The 14,951-nt window shown below is 46.3% G+C and overlaps 1 protein-coding gene across 1 annotated transcript in view; it reads left to right on the top strand.

Annotated features, from left to right (window-relative positions):
- LOC139532761 (sperm-associated antigen 17-like) overlaps nt 1–14,951 on the top strand; it is a 39,202-nt gene that overhangs the window by 13,878 nt on the left and 10,373 nt on the right. Inside the window, exons 14-27 of the mRNA XM_071330771.1 lie at nt 1,694–1,879; nt 3,269–3,408; nt 3,559–3,713; nt 3,931–4,124; nt 4,305–4,375; nt 4,507–4,737; nt 5,090–5,204; nt 5,462–5,680; nt 5,838–6,025; nt 6,228–6,339; nt 6,492–6,658; nt 6,784–6,925; nt 8,551–8,768; nt 8,957–9,104. Coding sequence (XP_071186872.1) covers nt 1,694–1,879; nt 3,269–3,408; nt 3,559–3,713; nt 3,931–4,124; nt 4,305–4,375; nt 4,507–4,737; nt 5,090–5,204; nt 5,462–5,680; nt 5,838–6,025; nt 6,228–6,339; nt 6,492–6,658; nt 6,784–6,925; nt 8,551–8,768; nt 8,957–9,104 — 2,286 coding nt within the window. The remainder of the gene's footprint in view (nt 1–1,693; nt 1,880–3,268; nt 3,409–3,558; nt 3,714–3,930; nt 4,125–4,304; nt 4,376–4,506; nt 4,738–5,089; nt 5,205–5,461; nt 5,681–5,837; nt 6,026–6,227; nt 6,340–6,491; nt 6,659–6,783; nt 6,926–8,550; nt 8,769–8,956; nt 9,105–14,951) is intronic.

Raw genomic sequence — 14,951 nt, 5'->3', positions numbered from 1 at the left:
ATTATTTCACTTATAATTCACTGTATCACAATTCCAGTGGGTCAGAAGTTTACATCCACTAAGTTGACTGTGCCTTTAAACAGCTTGGAACGTTCCAGTAAATTATGTCGTGGCTTTAGAAGCTTCTGATAGGCTAATTGACATAATTTGAGTCAATTGCAGGTGTACCTGTGGATGTATTTCAAGGCCTACCTTCAAACTCAGTGCCTCTTTGCTTGACATCATGGGAAAATCAAAAGAAATCAGCCAAGACCTCAGAAAAAAATGTGTAAACCTCCACAAGTCTGGTTCATCCTTGGGAGCAATTTCCAAATGCCTGAAGGTACCACGTTCATCTGTACAAATAATCGTATGCAAGTATAAACACCATGGGACCACGCAGCTGTCATACCGCTCAGGAAGGAGACGTGTTCTGTCTCCTAGAGATGAATGTACTTTGGTGCGAAAAGTGCAAATCAATCCCAGAACAACAGCAAATGTCCTTGTGAAGATGCTGGAGGAAATAGGTACAAAAGTATCTATATCCATAGTTAAACGAGTCCTATATTGACAACCTGAAAGGCCACTCAGCAAGGAAGAAGCCACTGCTCCAAAACCGCCATAAAAAAGCCAGACTACGATTTGCAACTGCACATGGGGACAAATATCATACTTTTTGGAGAAATGTCCTCTGGTCTGATGAAACAACAACAGAACTGTTTGGCCATAATGACAATCGTTATGTTTTGAGAAAAAGGAGGAGGCTTGCAAGCCGATGAACACCATCCCAACTGTGAAGCACAGGGGTGACAGCATCAGGTTGTGGGGGTGCTTTGCTGCAGGAGGGACTGGTGCACTTCACAAAATAGATGGCATCATGAGGAAGGAAAATGATGTGGATATATTGAAGCAACATCTCAAGACATCAGTCAGGAAGTTAAAGCTTTCAAAGTGGCTTAAGGACAACAAAGTCAAGGTATTGGAGTGGCCATCACAAAGGACCTCAATCCTATAGAAAATGTGTGGGCAGAACTGAGAAAGCGTGTGCGAGCAAGGAGGCCTACAAACCTGACTCAGTTACACCAGCTCTGTCAGGAGGAATGGGCCAAAATTCACCCAACTTATTGTGGGAAGCTTGTGGAAGTCTACCCGAAATGTTTGACCCAAGTTAAACAATTTAAAGGCAATGCTATCAAATACTAATTGAGTGTATGTAAACTTCTGACCCACTGTGAATGTGAAGAAAGAAATAAAAGCTGAAATAAATCATTCTCTCTACTATTATTCTGACATTTCACATTCTTAAAATAAAGTGGTGATCCAAACTGACCTAAGACAGGGAATTTTTGTTAGGATTAAATGTCAGGAATTGTGATAAACTGAGTTTAAATGTATTTGGCTAAGGCTATATGGATAGCTCTATACCTATCCATATTTAATTGTTTTTATTTTACCTTTATTTAACTATGCATGTCAGTTAAGAACAAATTCTTATTTTTAATGACGGCCTAGGAACAGTGGGTTAACTGGGGCAGAACGACAGATTTTACCTTGTCAGCTCGTGGAGGCTTCTGAGGGGAGGACGGCTCATAATAATGGCTGGAACGAAGCAAATGGAAATCCACCTATTACACTCCAGCCATTACCACGAGCCTGTCCTCCCAAATTAAATTACCACCAACCCCCTGTGTTGTTCTGATGGGTGTCTTTACAGAGTCTCTGAGCTGGCCGGCGGTGGAGAGAGTGGTCAGACAATTTGTGTTTGAGAGCATGCCCCTGACCCAGCTGGAGGAGGGGGTTCTACTGAGCTCTGCTGGTTCCCCTCAACCTACCTGCCTGCCCTGGGACGACCCTGTCTGCTTCGCCAAGAACTACCTCAGACACATCAACAAGACACAAGGTACAGACGTTCTATGAACTCTGACACTAGGGATGTTAACGCTTAACCGTTAATCGGTTAGCCGCCGAAAATACATTGGCCCGGTCATGCTTATCGGTCTATAGGTTAATTTGCATAAATAAGTGGAATTGAATTGCCGCTTGTGTATTTTCATTAGTTGTCATGCATCTTATTTATCACAGGCGCACAGCTTACAGAGACTAGTTTGAGGAGATGAATATCCTACCACCTGTCAGACAGCAGCAGTAGCTCCTCAACAAGCCTGTAGGTTACTGAAGTGATGTTGGAAGCACAGTCATTACGCAACAAATAACCATTTTAAATGCAATCGCGTGTTAAAAACTTTGGTGGCATTTATTAACAAATAAAAATGTACTGTGACACATATTGATCTGAATCCAGACTAGTCTACTACCAGATCTGTTGGTCTGAATCCAGACTAGTCTACTACCAGATCTGTTGGTCTGAATCCGGACTAGTCTACTACCAGATGTGTTGGTCTGAATCCAGACTAGTCTACTACCAGATCTGTTGGTCTGAATCCAGACTAGTCTATTACCAGATCTGTTGGTCTGAATCCGGACTAGTCTACTACCAGATGTGTTGGTCTGAATCCAGACTAGTCTACTACCAGATCTGTTGATCTGAATCCAGTCTAGTCTACTACCAGATCTGTTGGTCTGAATCCAGACTAGTCTACTACCAGTTCTGTTGGTCTGAATCCAGACTAGTCTACTACCAGATCTGTTGGTCTGAATCCAGACTAGTCTACTACCAGATCTGTTGGTATGAATCCAGACTAGTCTACTACCAGATCTGTTGGTCTGAATCCAGACTAGTCTATTACCAGATCTGTTGGTCTGAATCCAGACTAGTCTACTACCAGATGTGTTGGTCTGAATCCAGACTAGTCTACTACCAGATGTGTTGGTCTGAATCCAGACTAGTCTACTACCAGATGTGTTGGTCTGATTCCAGACTAGTATACTACCAGATGTGTTGGTCTGAATCCAGACTAGTCTACTACCAGATCTGTTGGTCTGAATCCAGACTAGTCTACTACCAGATGTGTTGCTCTGAATCCAGACTAGTCTACTACCAGATGTGTTGGTCTGAATCCAGACTAGTCTACTACCAGATCTGTTGGTCTGAATCCAGACTAGTCTACTACCAGATGTGTTGCTCTGAATCCAGACTAGTCTACTACCAGATCTGTTGGTCTGAATCCAGACTAGTCTACTACCAGATGTGTTGGTCTGATAGCAATAGAGTTGTCAAGACTGCACCAACAGATCTGCAACCAGGCTGTTGTTGATGATCTGATATATCTCATTGTTCATCTCTTTGTATCTTTGCCGTAATAACTAATGAAACATGTTTCCTCCACAGTTAAAGTGTTCCACCACCAGGATGAATCAGAGGAGAGTTTGTCTGATGTAGTAGATGTGACTGAGATCCAGAGAAGCCGGATGCGATCGCTCAGTGACTGGCACTATACTGAGCACCACAATGCCAATGTCTTTCCCCAGGTCAACATGAATCAATACTCACATTTATTGTAGCTATTTGCCTTCTGATTTCTGGCTCCTTTTTGTGACCATGTGTGATCCTTAGGGAACACAGAGAGTAGGGAAACAACCACAACATGATCTTGTAACCCCCCTGTTGTGTTGCTGTAGATTCTCCAGTCTGCCTCTCAGTCCTACCGCTGCATGGACACCTTCTGTGGTAGTCTGGACAACACCCTGTTTATCGTCTGTCACAATCCCATGAGCCCTCAACGCCAGTGCAAGGAATTATGGGACATGGCCCTCCACACCAACGTCGGGTTCAGGTACAGCTGTTAAAAAATATATATATATAGCAAATTTCACATTTGCTACAAATCAGTTGTTTGACAGTTGGATATATATTTTCTTCAAACCCATTTTGTTGATTTCTTTTTGTGTTACAAAACGATAAAAGTACAGAGTACATTAGACTCTGGGTACTGTTTAGGATTGTATTTATTCAAATCCGAACGCTTTCCACCGTTCCCTCTGTGTCGTCAGGAAGTACCTTGAGCACGTGGCCAACTCTATATCTGACTGGACCAAGGAGGAGGAGGTGAAGTGTCTAGCTCTGCAGGCCAAGAGAGAGGCAGAGAAGCTGAGAGTGCCCACCCCGTCTGACTGCTCAGAGAAAGGCAGGGCAGAGTCGGCTAAGGGTACCAAGAAGAGCACTGTCTCGCCAAAACACACGGCAAGTAAGGAAGCCACATATCAGTCAAAACAGGCTGAAATCCATTGGTATAACATACATACTCATTAACACGGATACAGAAATGAGGATAGATGAAAAACATCAATGCACTAAGAGTAGTACTAGTAGTCACAGTGCTACAGTCCCCCTGTGATGTAAACGTTGTGTCCCTGTGTTCCTGAAGCCTCCCCAGCCAAGTCTCCTATCCCAGAGGAAGGTGCTCCAGACCAGTACATCAGAGAAGACTCGCTCAAAGTAACGGACTCTGTCTTGCTGTCTTCCACCCCGTTTTATAGTGTGATTCATGATTTTTATCAGTATCTTTAATACATTCTGATGATTGTAACTGTGCTGGTGGTGTTCTATACAAACTCATCTCTCTCCAGGCGTGGAAGATGGAGCAGGACAGACAGAAGGAGGAGGAACAGGTGAAGAAAGCTAAGAAAGAAAAAGGAGGGAAGGGAGCGGAGCGCGCCGACTCGTCCAAGGAGAACAAGAAAACAACCCCCTCCACCACTAAGAAGAGCAGGGAGGACGTGAGTAAGACCCCTGACCTGGCTGTGGGGACCCCTGGAGAACAGAGAGCAAAGCTGCAGTCGCCCCCCGACGTCTTCACTGTGAGTCTATAAACACCCTTTAAAGGCAAAATATGGCATTCCACCTTCATAATGACATCATTCTGTGGTTGTAAACTGGTTTTCTGGTTGAGGAGATATGGTGATATAGTCCCAGCAGATACTAGATAGATCATGTTTTACTGGGCTGTTATGGCATGTTGCCTTTCACCCAAAAAGTATCTGCTGCAACAATATCAACAGAATGCTGACCTTTTTAAAAATGTGAAATACTGTGTGTGTGTGTGTGTGTGTGTGTGTGTGTGTGTGTGTGTGTGTGTGTGTGTGTGTGTGTGTGTGTGTGTGTGTGTGTGTGTGTGTGTGTGTGTGTGTGTGTGTGTGTGTGTGTGTGTAGGGATTCACTGGCTACAGCATGGAGGGGCAGCTGATCCAGGTCTCAGGCGAGGTCCACTCCCTATTCCCCTCTGACGGAGGCCACATCCAGGTGGAGACCATCCACTTTGTCCGGGGTGAACACACACACACACACACACACACCACTATTACGATACACACTTTCGCTCTCTTTTATTCACACGTTGATTCTCTAAGGCTGCGTTTACACAGGCAGCCCAATTCTGATATTTTTTTCCCACTAATTGGTCTTTTGACCAATCAGATCAGCTCTGAAAAAGGATCTGATGTGAAAAGATCTGATGTGATTGGTCAAAAGACCAATTAGTGTTAGTCTGTGTAAACATAGCCATAGCCGATGTTCTATTTCCAGGGTCGACGCTCATCAAGGTGTGTGTGATGAAGGACAAGCATCATTTCTACAGCCACATCACCCAGCCAAACAGACACCAGGAGGAGAGCCCAAAGGACGCGGTTCCCATGGAGACACAGAGTCCCACCAATAAGAGTGTTAGGCTGGGCTCCTTCTCAGCTGTGCTGGACAGCGGCATCCACCTCTCCTACAGTCACTACGGCCCAACAGGGGAGCAGGGTGAACACCTTACACTGATGCTGTCTGTTTCTCTGTCATTAACCCACGTGGTGTACTGTGCCTGTTATGGGGACCTAGTATGGTCCCTATGTTGTGTGTGGTGATGTCTAGCTTTAAGGTGACTACGGTAACAGTCTGGTTGTTGACGTGTCTGTAGGTGAGATGGAGGCTGGTCAGGACTCTGATCCGGACATGCCCACAGACTCCAGTCTCTCCCCCGTCCCCTCGACCCTCCTCTCCTCCTCATTGTCCCGGAAGAAACTCAACTCCTCCCACAGCGCCAAGGGGGAGCAGCCGTCCAAAGAGACCAACACGTCTCCAACACACAGAGAAGAAGAGGAGCAGGTGGATCCATACTATCCACCGTCACCAACAGATACATTTAGTTTCCACAGCGTCTGTTCAGTTGTACTGTTTTGTTGTTGATGATGTTAAATCATTGATATCAGTATTACAACGTTATGTTCTCGTCGTCTATGTTCTTCCTGTTGACGTACCTGCTGTCTGTTATTCCCTTCATGTGTCTGGCTGTGTTGTCCCCTGCCAGACCAGAGAGTGTGTGGGTCAGGCTGCATTAGCTGGCAGTGCTCCGTTCCAGAGACTAAACGTCTCCACCCCCAGTGGTCTACTGCTGCAGTTCCTCAGTGATGATACAGACGGTCAGTGTGTGTGTGTGTGTGTGTGTGTGTGTGTGTGTGTGTGTGTGTGTGTGTGTGTGTGTGTGTGTGTGTGTGTGTGTGTGTGTGTGTGTGTGTGTGTGTGTGTGTGTATCCAGACAGTGTATGTGTAACTGTAGTTTTGGTTACTGTAGGCAGTACTCCAGAGGGTCAGTGTCTGTTGGTGAGACAGAGTTTCCCCCTACACTGCAGTGACAGTAGGGAGCCTCACCTCACAGACCCATCGTTACACAATGAGCTGTCTAGGGTCATCACTGGTCAGGGCACCGTGGTCAAGTACATGAGAGACGGATCAACACAGGTACTGGCAAACATAACACACACACACACACACACACACACACACACACACACACACACACACACACACACACACACACACACACACACACACACACACATTAAGCTCCCCCTGTCTCTGTGTAGGTGCTGTTTGCAGACGGGTCAGTCAGTAGCAGGACAGACTCAGGACCCATCATCTCATCTCCTCCTGAAGCCCCTGCTAAGGAGGAAGAGGTAGTGAAGGAGACTCCGATACCAGAGAGAAAAGACAGCAAGGACAAGAAGGGTAGTCACATCTCTAACAAATCATATGGACCTTGATTTAGATCCGTTGGTCTTTTATACAGAACCAGTCAAAACCTACTCATTCCATGGGTTTTTCCTTATTTGTACTTTTTTTCTACATTGTAGAATAATAGTGAAGACCTCACAACTATGAAATAACACATATGGAATCATGTAGTAACCAAAAAAGTGTTAAACAGATCAAAATATATTTTCTGTTTAAGATTCTTCAAAGTAGCCACCCTTTGCCTTGATGACAGCTTTGCACATTCTTGGCATTCTCTCAACCAGGTTCATGAGGTAGTCACCTGCAATGCATTTCAATTAACAGGTGTGCATTGTTGAAAGTTAATTTGTGGAATTTCTTTCCTTAATGCATTTGAGCCAATCAGTTGTGTTGTGACAAGGTAGGGGTGGTATACAGAAGATAGCCCTATTTGGTAAAAGACCAAGTCCATATTATGGCAAGAGCAGCTAAAATAAGCAAAGAGAAATGACAGTCCATCATTACTTTAAGACATGAAGGTGAGTCAATACGGAACATTTCAATAACTTTGAAAGTTTCTTCAAGTGCAGTAACAAAAACCATCAAGCGCTATGATGAAACTGGCTCTCATGAGGACCGCCACAGGAAAGGAAGACCCAGAGTTACTTCTGCTGTAGGATAAGTTCATTAGAGTTACCAGCCACTACTAAAGGACACCAACAAGAAGAAGAGACTTGCTTGGGCCAAGAAACACGAACAAGGGACATTAGACCAGCGGAAATCTGACGACTGAGTCCAAATTTGAGATTTTTGGTTCCAACCGTCATGTCTTTGTGAGACGTAGAGTAGGTGAACGGATTATCTCCTCATGTGTGGTTTCCACTGTGAAGCATGGAGGAGGAGGTGTGATGGTGCTTTGCTGGTGACACTGTCTGTGATTTATTTAGAATTCAAGGCACACTTAACCAGCATGGCTACCACAGCATTCTGCAGCGATACACCATACCATCTGGTTTGCGCTTAGTGGGACTATCATTTGTTTTTTCAAACAGGACAATGACCCAAACCACACCTCCAGACTGTGTAAGGTCTATTTGACAAAGGAGAGTGATGGAGTGCTGTATCAGATGACCTGGCCTCCACAATCACCCAACCTCAAACCAATTGAGATGGTTTACTGATGAGTTGGACCGCAGAGTGAAGGAAAAGCAGCCAACAAGTGCTCAGCATATGTGGGAACTCCTTCAAGACTGTTGGAAAAGAACTCCTCATGAAGCTGGTTGAGAGAATGCCAAAGTGTGCAAAGCTGTCATCAAGGCAAAGGGTGGCTACTTTGAAGAATCTAAAATATGAAATATATTTTGATTTGTTTAACACTTTTTTGGTTACTACATGATTCCATATGTGTTATTTCATAGTTTTGATGTGTTCACTATTATCCTACAAAGTAAAAATAAACAAAACCCTGGAAAAGGGTAGGTGTGTCCAAACTTTAGACTGGTACTGTATATTTAATTTGTCTTCCTATTAGACTTTTACTGTGTCAGTCTGAAATCTATTGGCTTCACAACCTTTTGTGTTGTTGTGTATCGGTGCTTGAGAAAGACAAAGGGGAGATGAGGAGTTATGTGTGTGGGCAGGTAAGCTGGGTTCCAAGCAGAGCCTGGGGGCTGACCAGAGTCAGAGTGACCCAGAGCCCAGGGAGGAGCAGAGGTCGTCAGGCCAGACCCAGGGCAGACAGGGGGTCTGTTGGGTCACCACCAGTCCCTCCGGACACAGAGTAGCCACCATGGGGGACCAGACCACAGACCCTGGCCCGGTCTTGTCCTTCAGAGCCACAGACCCTGTCAGCCAAACTGTGAGCATACGAACCAGCAACATGGTTTGCTAACATCGTGGTTGTTAATAACACATTTTAGTTTTCTCACGACCTTTGCAAAAGTCCCAAATGGTTGGTTAGCTGATACTCTGAAGGTGTCAACATTTTGACGTCCTACACATGTGATATGTAAAAGTAGCTCTTCTGCCTTGCCTCTGTGTGAGCAGGTTGTGATCACGCGGGAGGACAAGGTGATGTCTGTGCTGGACAGAGACGGGACGATGATCGTCGACCATGCAGACGGAACCAGGATCACTACCCTGTACCAGGAGAGAGAGGCTCTCAGTGGCTGGTCCCAGGAACACATTCACACAGGTACCCAACACCCCTAACCCTAACTCTAACCCTGTACCAGGAGAGAGAGGCTCTCAGTGGCTGGTCCCAGGAACACATTCACACAGGTACCCAACACCCCTAACCCTAACTCTAACCCTGTACCAGGAGAGAGAGGCTCTCAGTGGCTGGTCCCAGGAACACATTCACACAGGTACCCAACACCCCTAACCCTAACTCTAACCCTGTACCAGGAGAGAGAGGCTCTCAGTGGCTGGTCCCAGGAACACATTCACACAGGTACCCAACACCCCTAACCCTAACTCTAACCCTGTACCAGGAGAGAGAGGCTCTCAGTGGCTGGTCCCAGGAACACATTCACACAGGTACCCAACACCCCTAACCCTAACTCTAACCCTGTACCAGGAGAGAGAGGCTCTCAGTGGCTGGTCCCAGGAACACATTCACACAGGTACCCAACACCCCTAACCCTAACTCTAACCCTGTACCAGGAGAGAGAGGCTCTCAGTGGCTGGTCCCAGGAACACATTCACACAGGTACCCAACACCCCTAACCCTAACTCTAACCCTGTACCAGGAGAGAGAGGCTCTCAGTGGCTGGTCCCAGGAACACATTCACACAGGTACCCAACACCCCTAACCCTAACTCTAACCCTGTACCAGGAGAGAGAGGCTCTCAGTGGCTGGTCCCAGGAACACATTCACACAGGTACCCAACACCCCTAACCCTAACTCTAACCCTGTACCAGGAGAGAGAGGCTCTCAGTGGCTGGTCCCAGGAACACATTCACACAGGTACCCAACACCCCTAACCCTAACTCTAACCCTGTACCAGGAGAGAGGTGCTCTCAGTGGCTGGTCCCAGGAACACATTAACACAGGTTAAAGGCTATACTACTAACTGCTAAATGATCTGATACAGGTTAAAGGCTAGACTACTAACTGCTACCTGGTCTGATACAGGTTAAAGGCTATCATACTAACTGCTAAATGATCTGATACAGGTTAAAGGCTATACTACTAACTGCTACCTGGTCTGATACAGGTTAAAGGCTATACTACTAACTGCTAAATGATCTGATACAGGTTAAAGGCTATACTACTAACTGCTATCTGGTCTGATACTGGTCTGATTGGGGTGGCAGGTAGCCTAGTGGTTAGAGCGTTGGACTAGTAACCAAAAGGTTGCAAGATCGAATCCCCGAGCTGACACAGTAAAAATCTGTCGTTTTGCCCCTGAACAAACCCACTGTTCCTAGGCCGTCATTGTAAATAAGAATTTGTTCTTAACTGACTTGCTTAGTTAAATAAAGGTAAAATAAAAAAATGCAGGTTAAAGGCTATCCTATTAACTGCTACCTGGTCTGATACTGGTTAAAGGCTATCCTACTAACTGCTAGCTGGTCTGATACAGGTTAAAGGCTATCCTACTAACTGCTAGCTGGTCTGAAACAGGTTAAAGGCTATCCTACTAACTGCTACCTGGTCTGATACAGGTTAAAGGCTATCCTACTAACTGCTACCTGGTCTGATACAGGTTAAAGGCTATACTACTAACTGCTAGCTGGTCTGATACTGGTTAAAGGCTATCCTACTAACTGCTAGCTGGTCTGATACAGGTTAAAGGCTATACTACTAACTGCTACCTGGTCTGAAACAGGTTAAAGGCTATACTACTAACTGCTAGCTGGTCTGATACTGGTTAAAGGCTATCCTACTAACTGCTAGCTGGTCTGATACAGGTTAAAGGCTATACTACTAACTGCTACCTGGTCTGAAACAGGTTAAAGGCTATCCTACTAACTGCTAGCTGGTCAGATACTGGTTAAAGGCTATCCTACTAACTGCTACCTGGTCTGATACAGGTTAAAGGCTATACTACTAACTGCTACCTGGTCTGATACATTAGTAGTATGTATTATGTGTTACAGTGTGAGACAATAGTGTGTGTAGGAAGGATAGTTAATTGTGTGATAATGTCTATGTTGTGTTACCAGGGGAGAGGTCCAAGCAGCAGTGTGTGTAGGAAGGATAGTTCATGGTGTGATAATGTATACATTGTGTTACCAGGGGAGAGGTCCAAGCAGCAGTGTGTGTAGGAAGGATAGTTCATGGTGTGATAATGTATACATTGTGTTACCAGGGGAGAGGTCCAAGCAACAGTGTGTGTAGGAAGGATAGTTCATGGTGTGATAATGTATACATTGTGTTACCAGGGGAGAGGTCCAAGCAGCAGTGTGTGTAGGAAGGATAGTTCATGGTGTGATAATGTATACATTGTGTTACCAGGGGAGAGGTCCAAGCAGCAGTGTGTGTAGGAAGGATAGTTCATGGTGTGATAATGTATACATTGTGTTACCAGGGGAGAGGTCCAAGCAGCAGTGTGTGTAGGAACTTTTCGGCGTACTTCCGGCGCCGAAAAGAGATGGCCGCCTCGCTTCGCGTTCCTTGGAAAATATGCAGTATTTTGTTTTTCTATGTGTTATTTCTTACATCGGTACCCCAGGTAATCTTAGGTTTCATTACATACAGTCGGGAGGAACTACTGAATATACGATTAACGTCAACTCATCATCGTTCCTACCAGGAATATGACTTTCCCGAAACGGATCCAGTGTTTTGCCTTCCACCCAATACAATGGATCTGATCCCAGCCGGCGACCCTGTGCGACGCCGAAAAAGGGGCAAACGGGGCGGTCTCGTGGTCAGGCTTCGGAGACGGGCACATCGCGCTCCACTCCCTAGCATACTACTCGCCAATGTCCAGTCTCTTGACAATAAGGTTGATGAAATCCGAGCACGGGTAGCATTCCAGAGAGACATCAGGGATTGCAACGTGCTCTGCTTCACGGAAACATGGCTAACTCAAGGGACGCTAACGGAGTCGGTGCAGCCAGCTGGTTTCTTCATGCATCGCGCCGACAGAAACAAACATCTTTCCGGTAAGAAGAGGGGCGGGGGGGTATGCCTTATGATTAACGAGAAGTGGTGTGATCATCATAACAACACACAGGAACTCAAGTCATTCTGTTCACCTGATCTAGAACTCCTCACAATCAAATGTCGACCGCATTATCTACCAAGGGAATTCTCTTCAATCATAATCACAGCCGTATATATTCCCCCCCAAGCAGACACATCGATGGCCCTGAACGAACTTTATCTGACTCTTTGTAAACTGGAAACCACACACCCTGAGGCTGCATTCATCGTAGCTGGGGATTTTAACAAGGCTAATCTAAAAACAAAACTCCCTAAATTCTATCAGCATATCGATTGTGCTACCAGGGCTGGAAAAACCCTAGATCATTGTTATACTAATTTCCGCGACGCATATAAGGCCCTCCCCCGCCCCCCTTTCGGAAAAGCTGACCACGACTCCATTTTGTTGATTCCAGCCTACAAACAGAAACTCAAACAACAAGCTCCCGCGCTCAGGTCTGTTCAACGCTGGTCCGACCAATCTGAATCCACGCTTCAAGACTGCTTCGATCACGCGGATTGGAATATGTTCCGCATCGCGTCCAACAACAATATTGACGAATATGCTGATTCGGTGAGCGAGTTCATTAGGAAGTGCATTGACGATGTCGTACCCACAGCAACGATTAAAACATTCCCAAACCAGAAACCGTGGATTGACGGCAGCATTCGCGTGAAACTGAAAGCGCGAACCACTGCTTTTAACCAGGGCAAGGTGACCGGAAGCATGACCGAATACAAACAGTGTAGCTATTCTCTCCGCAAGGCAATCAAACAGGCTAAGTCCCAGTACAGAGACAAAATCGAGTCGCAATTCAACAGCTCAGACACAAGAGGTATGTGGCAGGGTCTACAGTCAATCACGGATTACAAAAAGAAAACCAGCCCCGTCGCGGACCAGGATGTCTTGCTCCCAGACAGGCTAAACAACTTTTTTGCCCGCTTTGAGGACAATACAGTGCCACTGACACGGCCCCCTACCAAAACCTGCGGGCTCTCCTTCACTGCAGCCGAGGTGAGTAAAACATTTAAACGTGTTAACCCTCGCAAGGCTGCAGGCCCAGACGGCATTCCCAGCCGCGTCCTCAGAGCATGCGCAGACCAGCTGGCTGGTGTGTTTACGGACATATTCAATCAATCCTTATCCCAGTCTGCTGTTCCCACATGCTTCAAGAGGGCCACCATTGTTCCCGTTCCCAAGAAAGCTAAGGTAACTGAGCTAAACGACTACCGCCCCGTAGCACTCACTTCCGTCATCATGAAGTGCTTTGAGAGACTAGTCAAGGACCATATCACCTCCACCCTACCGGACACCCTAGACCCACTCCAATTTGCTTACCGACCCAATAGGTCCACAGACGACGCAATCGCAACCACACTGCACACTGCCCTAACCCATCTGGACAAGAGGAATACCCATGTGAGAATGCTGTTCATCGATTACAGCTCAGCATTTAACACCATAGTACCCTCCAAACTCGTCATCAAGCTCGAGACCCTGGGTCTCGACCCCGCCCTGTGCAACTGGGTCCTGGACTTCCTGACGGGCCGCCCCCAGGTGGTGAGGGTAGGTAACAACATCTCCACCCCGCTGATCCTCAACACTGGGGCCCCACAAGGGTGCGTTCTGAGCCCTCTCCTGTACTCCCTGTTCACCCACGACTGCGTGGCCATGCACGCCTCCAACTCAATCATCAAGTTTGCGGATGACACTACAGTGGTAGGCTTGATTACCAACAACGACGAGACGGCCTACAGGGAGGAGGTGAGGGCCCTCGGAGTGTGGTGTCAGGAAAATAACCTCACACTCAACGTCAACAAAACAAAGGAGATGATTGTGGACTTCAGGAAACAGCAGAGGGAGCACCCCCCTATCCACATCGACGGGTCAGTAGTGGAGAAGGTGGAAAGTTTTAAGTTCCTCGGTGTACACATCACGGACAAACTGAATTGGTCCACCCACACAGACAGCGTTGTGAAGAAGGCGCAGCAGCGCCTCTTCAACCTCAGGAGGCTGAAGAAATTCGGCTTGTCACCAAAAGCACTCACAAACTTCTACAGATGCACAATCGAGAGCATCCTGTCGGGCTGTATCACCGCCTGGTACGGCAACTGCTCCGCCCACAACCGTAAGGCTCTCCAGAGGGTAGTGAGGTCTGCAGAACGCATCACCGGGGGCAAACTACCTGCCCTCCAGGACACCTACACCACCCGATGTCACAGGAAGGCCATAAAGATCATCAAGGACAACAACCACCCAAGCCACTGCCTGTTCACCCCGCTATCATCCAGAAGGCGAGGTCAGTACAGGTGCATCAAAGCAGGGACCGAGAGACTGAAAAACAGCTTCTATCTCAAGGCCATCAGACTGTTAAACAGCCACCACTAACATTTAGCGGCCGCTGCCAACATACTGACTCAACTCCAGCCACTTTAAAAATGGGAATTGATGGAAATTATGTAAAAATGTACCACTAGCCACTTTAAACAATGCCACTTAATATAATGTTTACATACCCTACATTACCCATCTCATATGTATATACTGTACTCTATATCATCTACTGCATCTTGCCATCTTTATGTAATACATGTACCACTAGCCACTTTAAACTATGCCACTTTATGTTTACATACCCTACAGTACTCATCTCATATGTATATACCGTACTCTATACCATCTACTGCATCTGCCATGCCGTTCTGTACCACCACTCATTCATATATCTTTATGTACATATTCTTTATCCCTTTACACTTGTGTGTGTGTGTAAGGTAGTAGTTGTGGAATTGTTAGGTTAGATTACTTGTTGGTTATTACTGCATTGTCGGAACTAGAAGCACAAGCATTTCGCTACACTCGCATTAACATCTGCTAACCATGTG

Source organism: Salvelinus alpinus, chromosome 10, assembly GCF_045679555.1.
Source record: "Salvelinus alpinus chromosome 10, SLU_Salpinus.1, whole genome shotgun sequence".
Lineage (NCBI taxonomy): Eukaryota > Metazoa > Chordata > Actinopteri > Salmoniformes > Salmonidae > Salvelinus > Salvelinus alpinus.
This window is presented reverse-complemented; position numbering and strand designations above follow the sequence as displayed.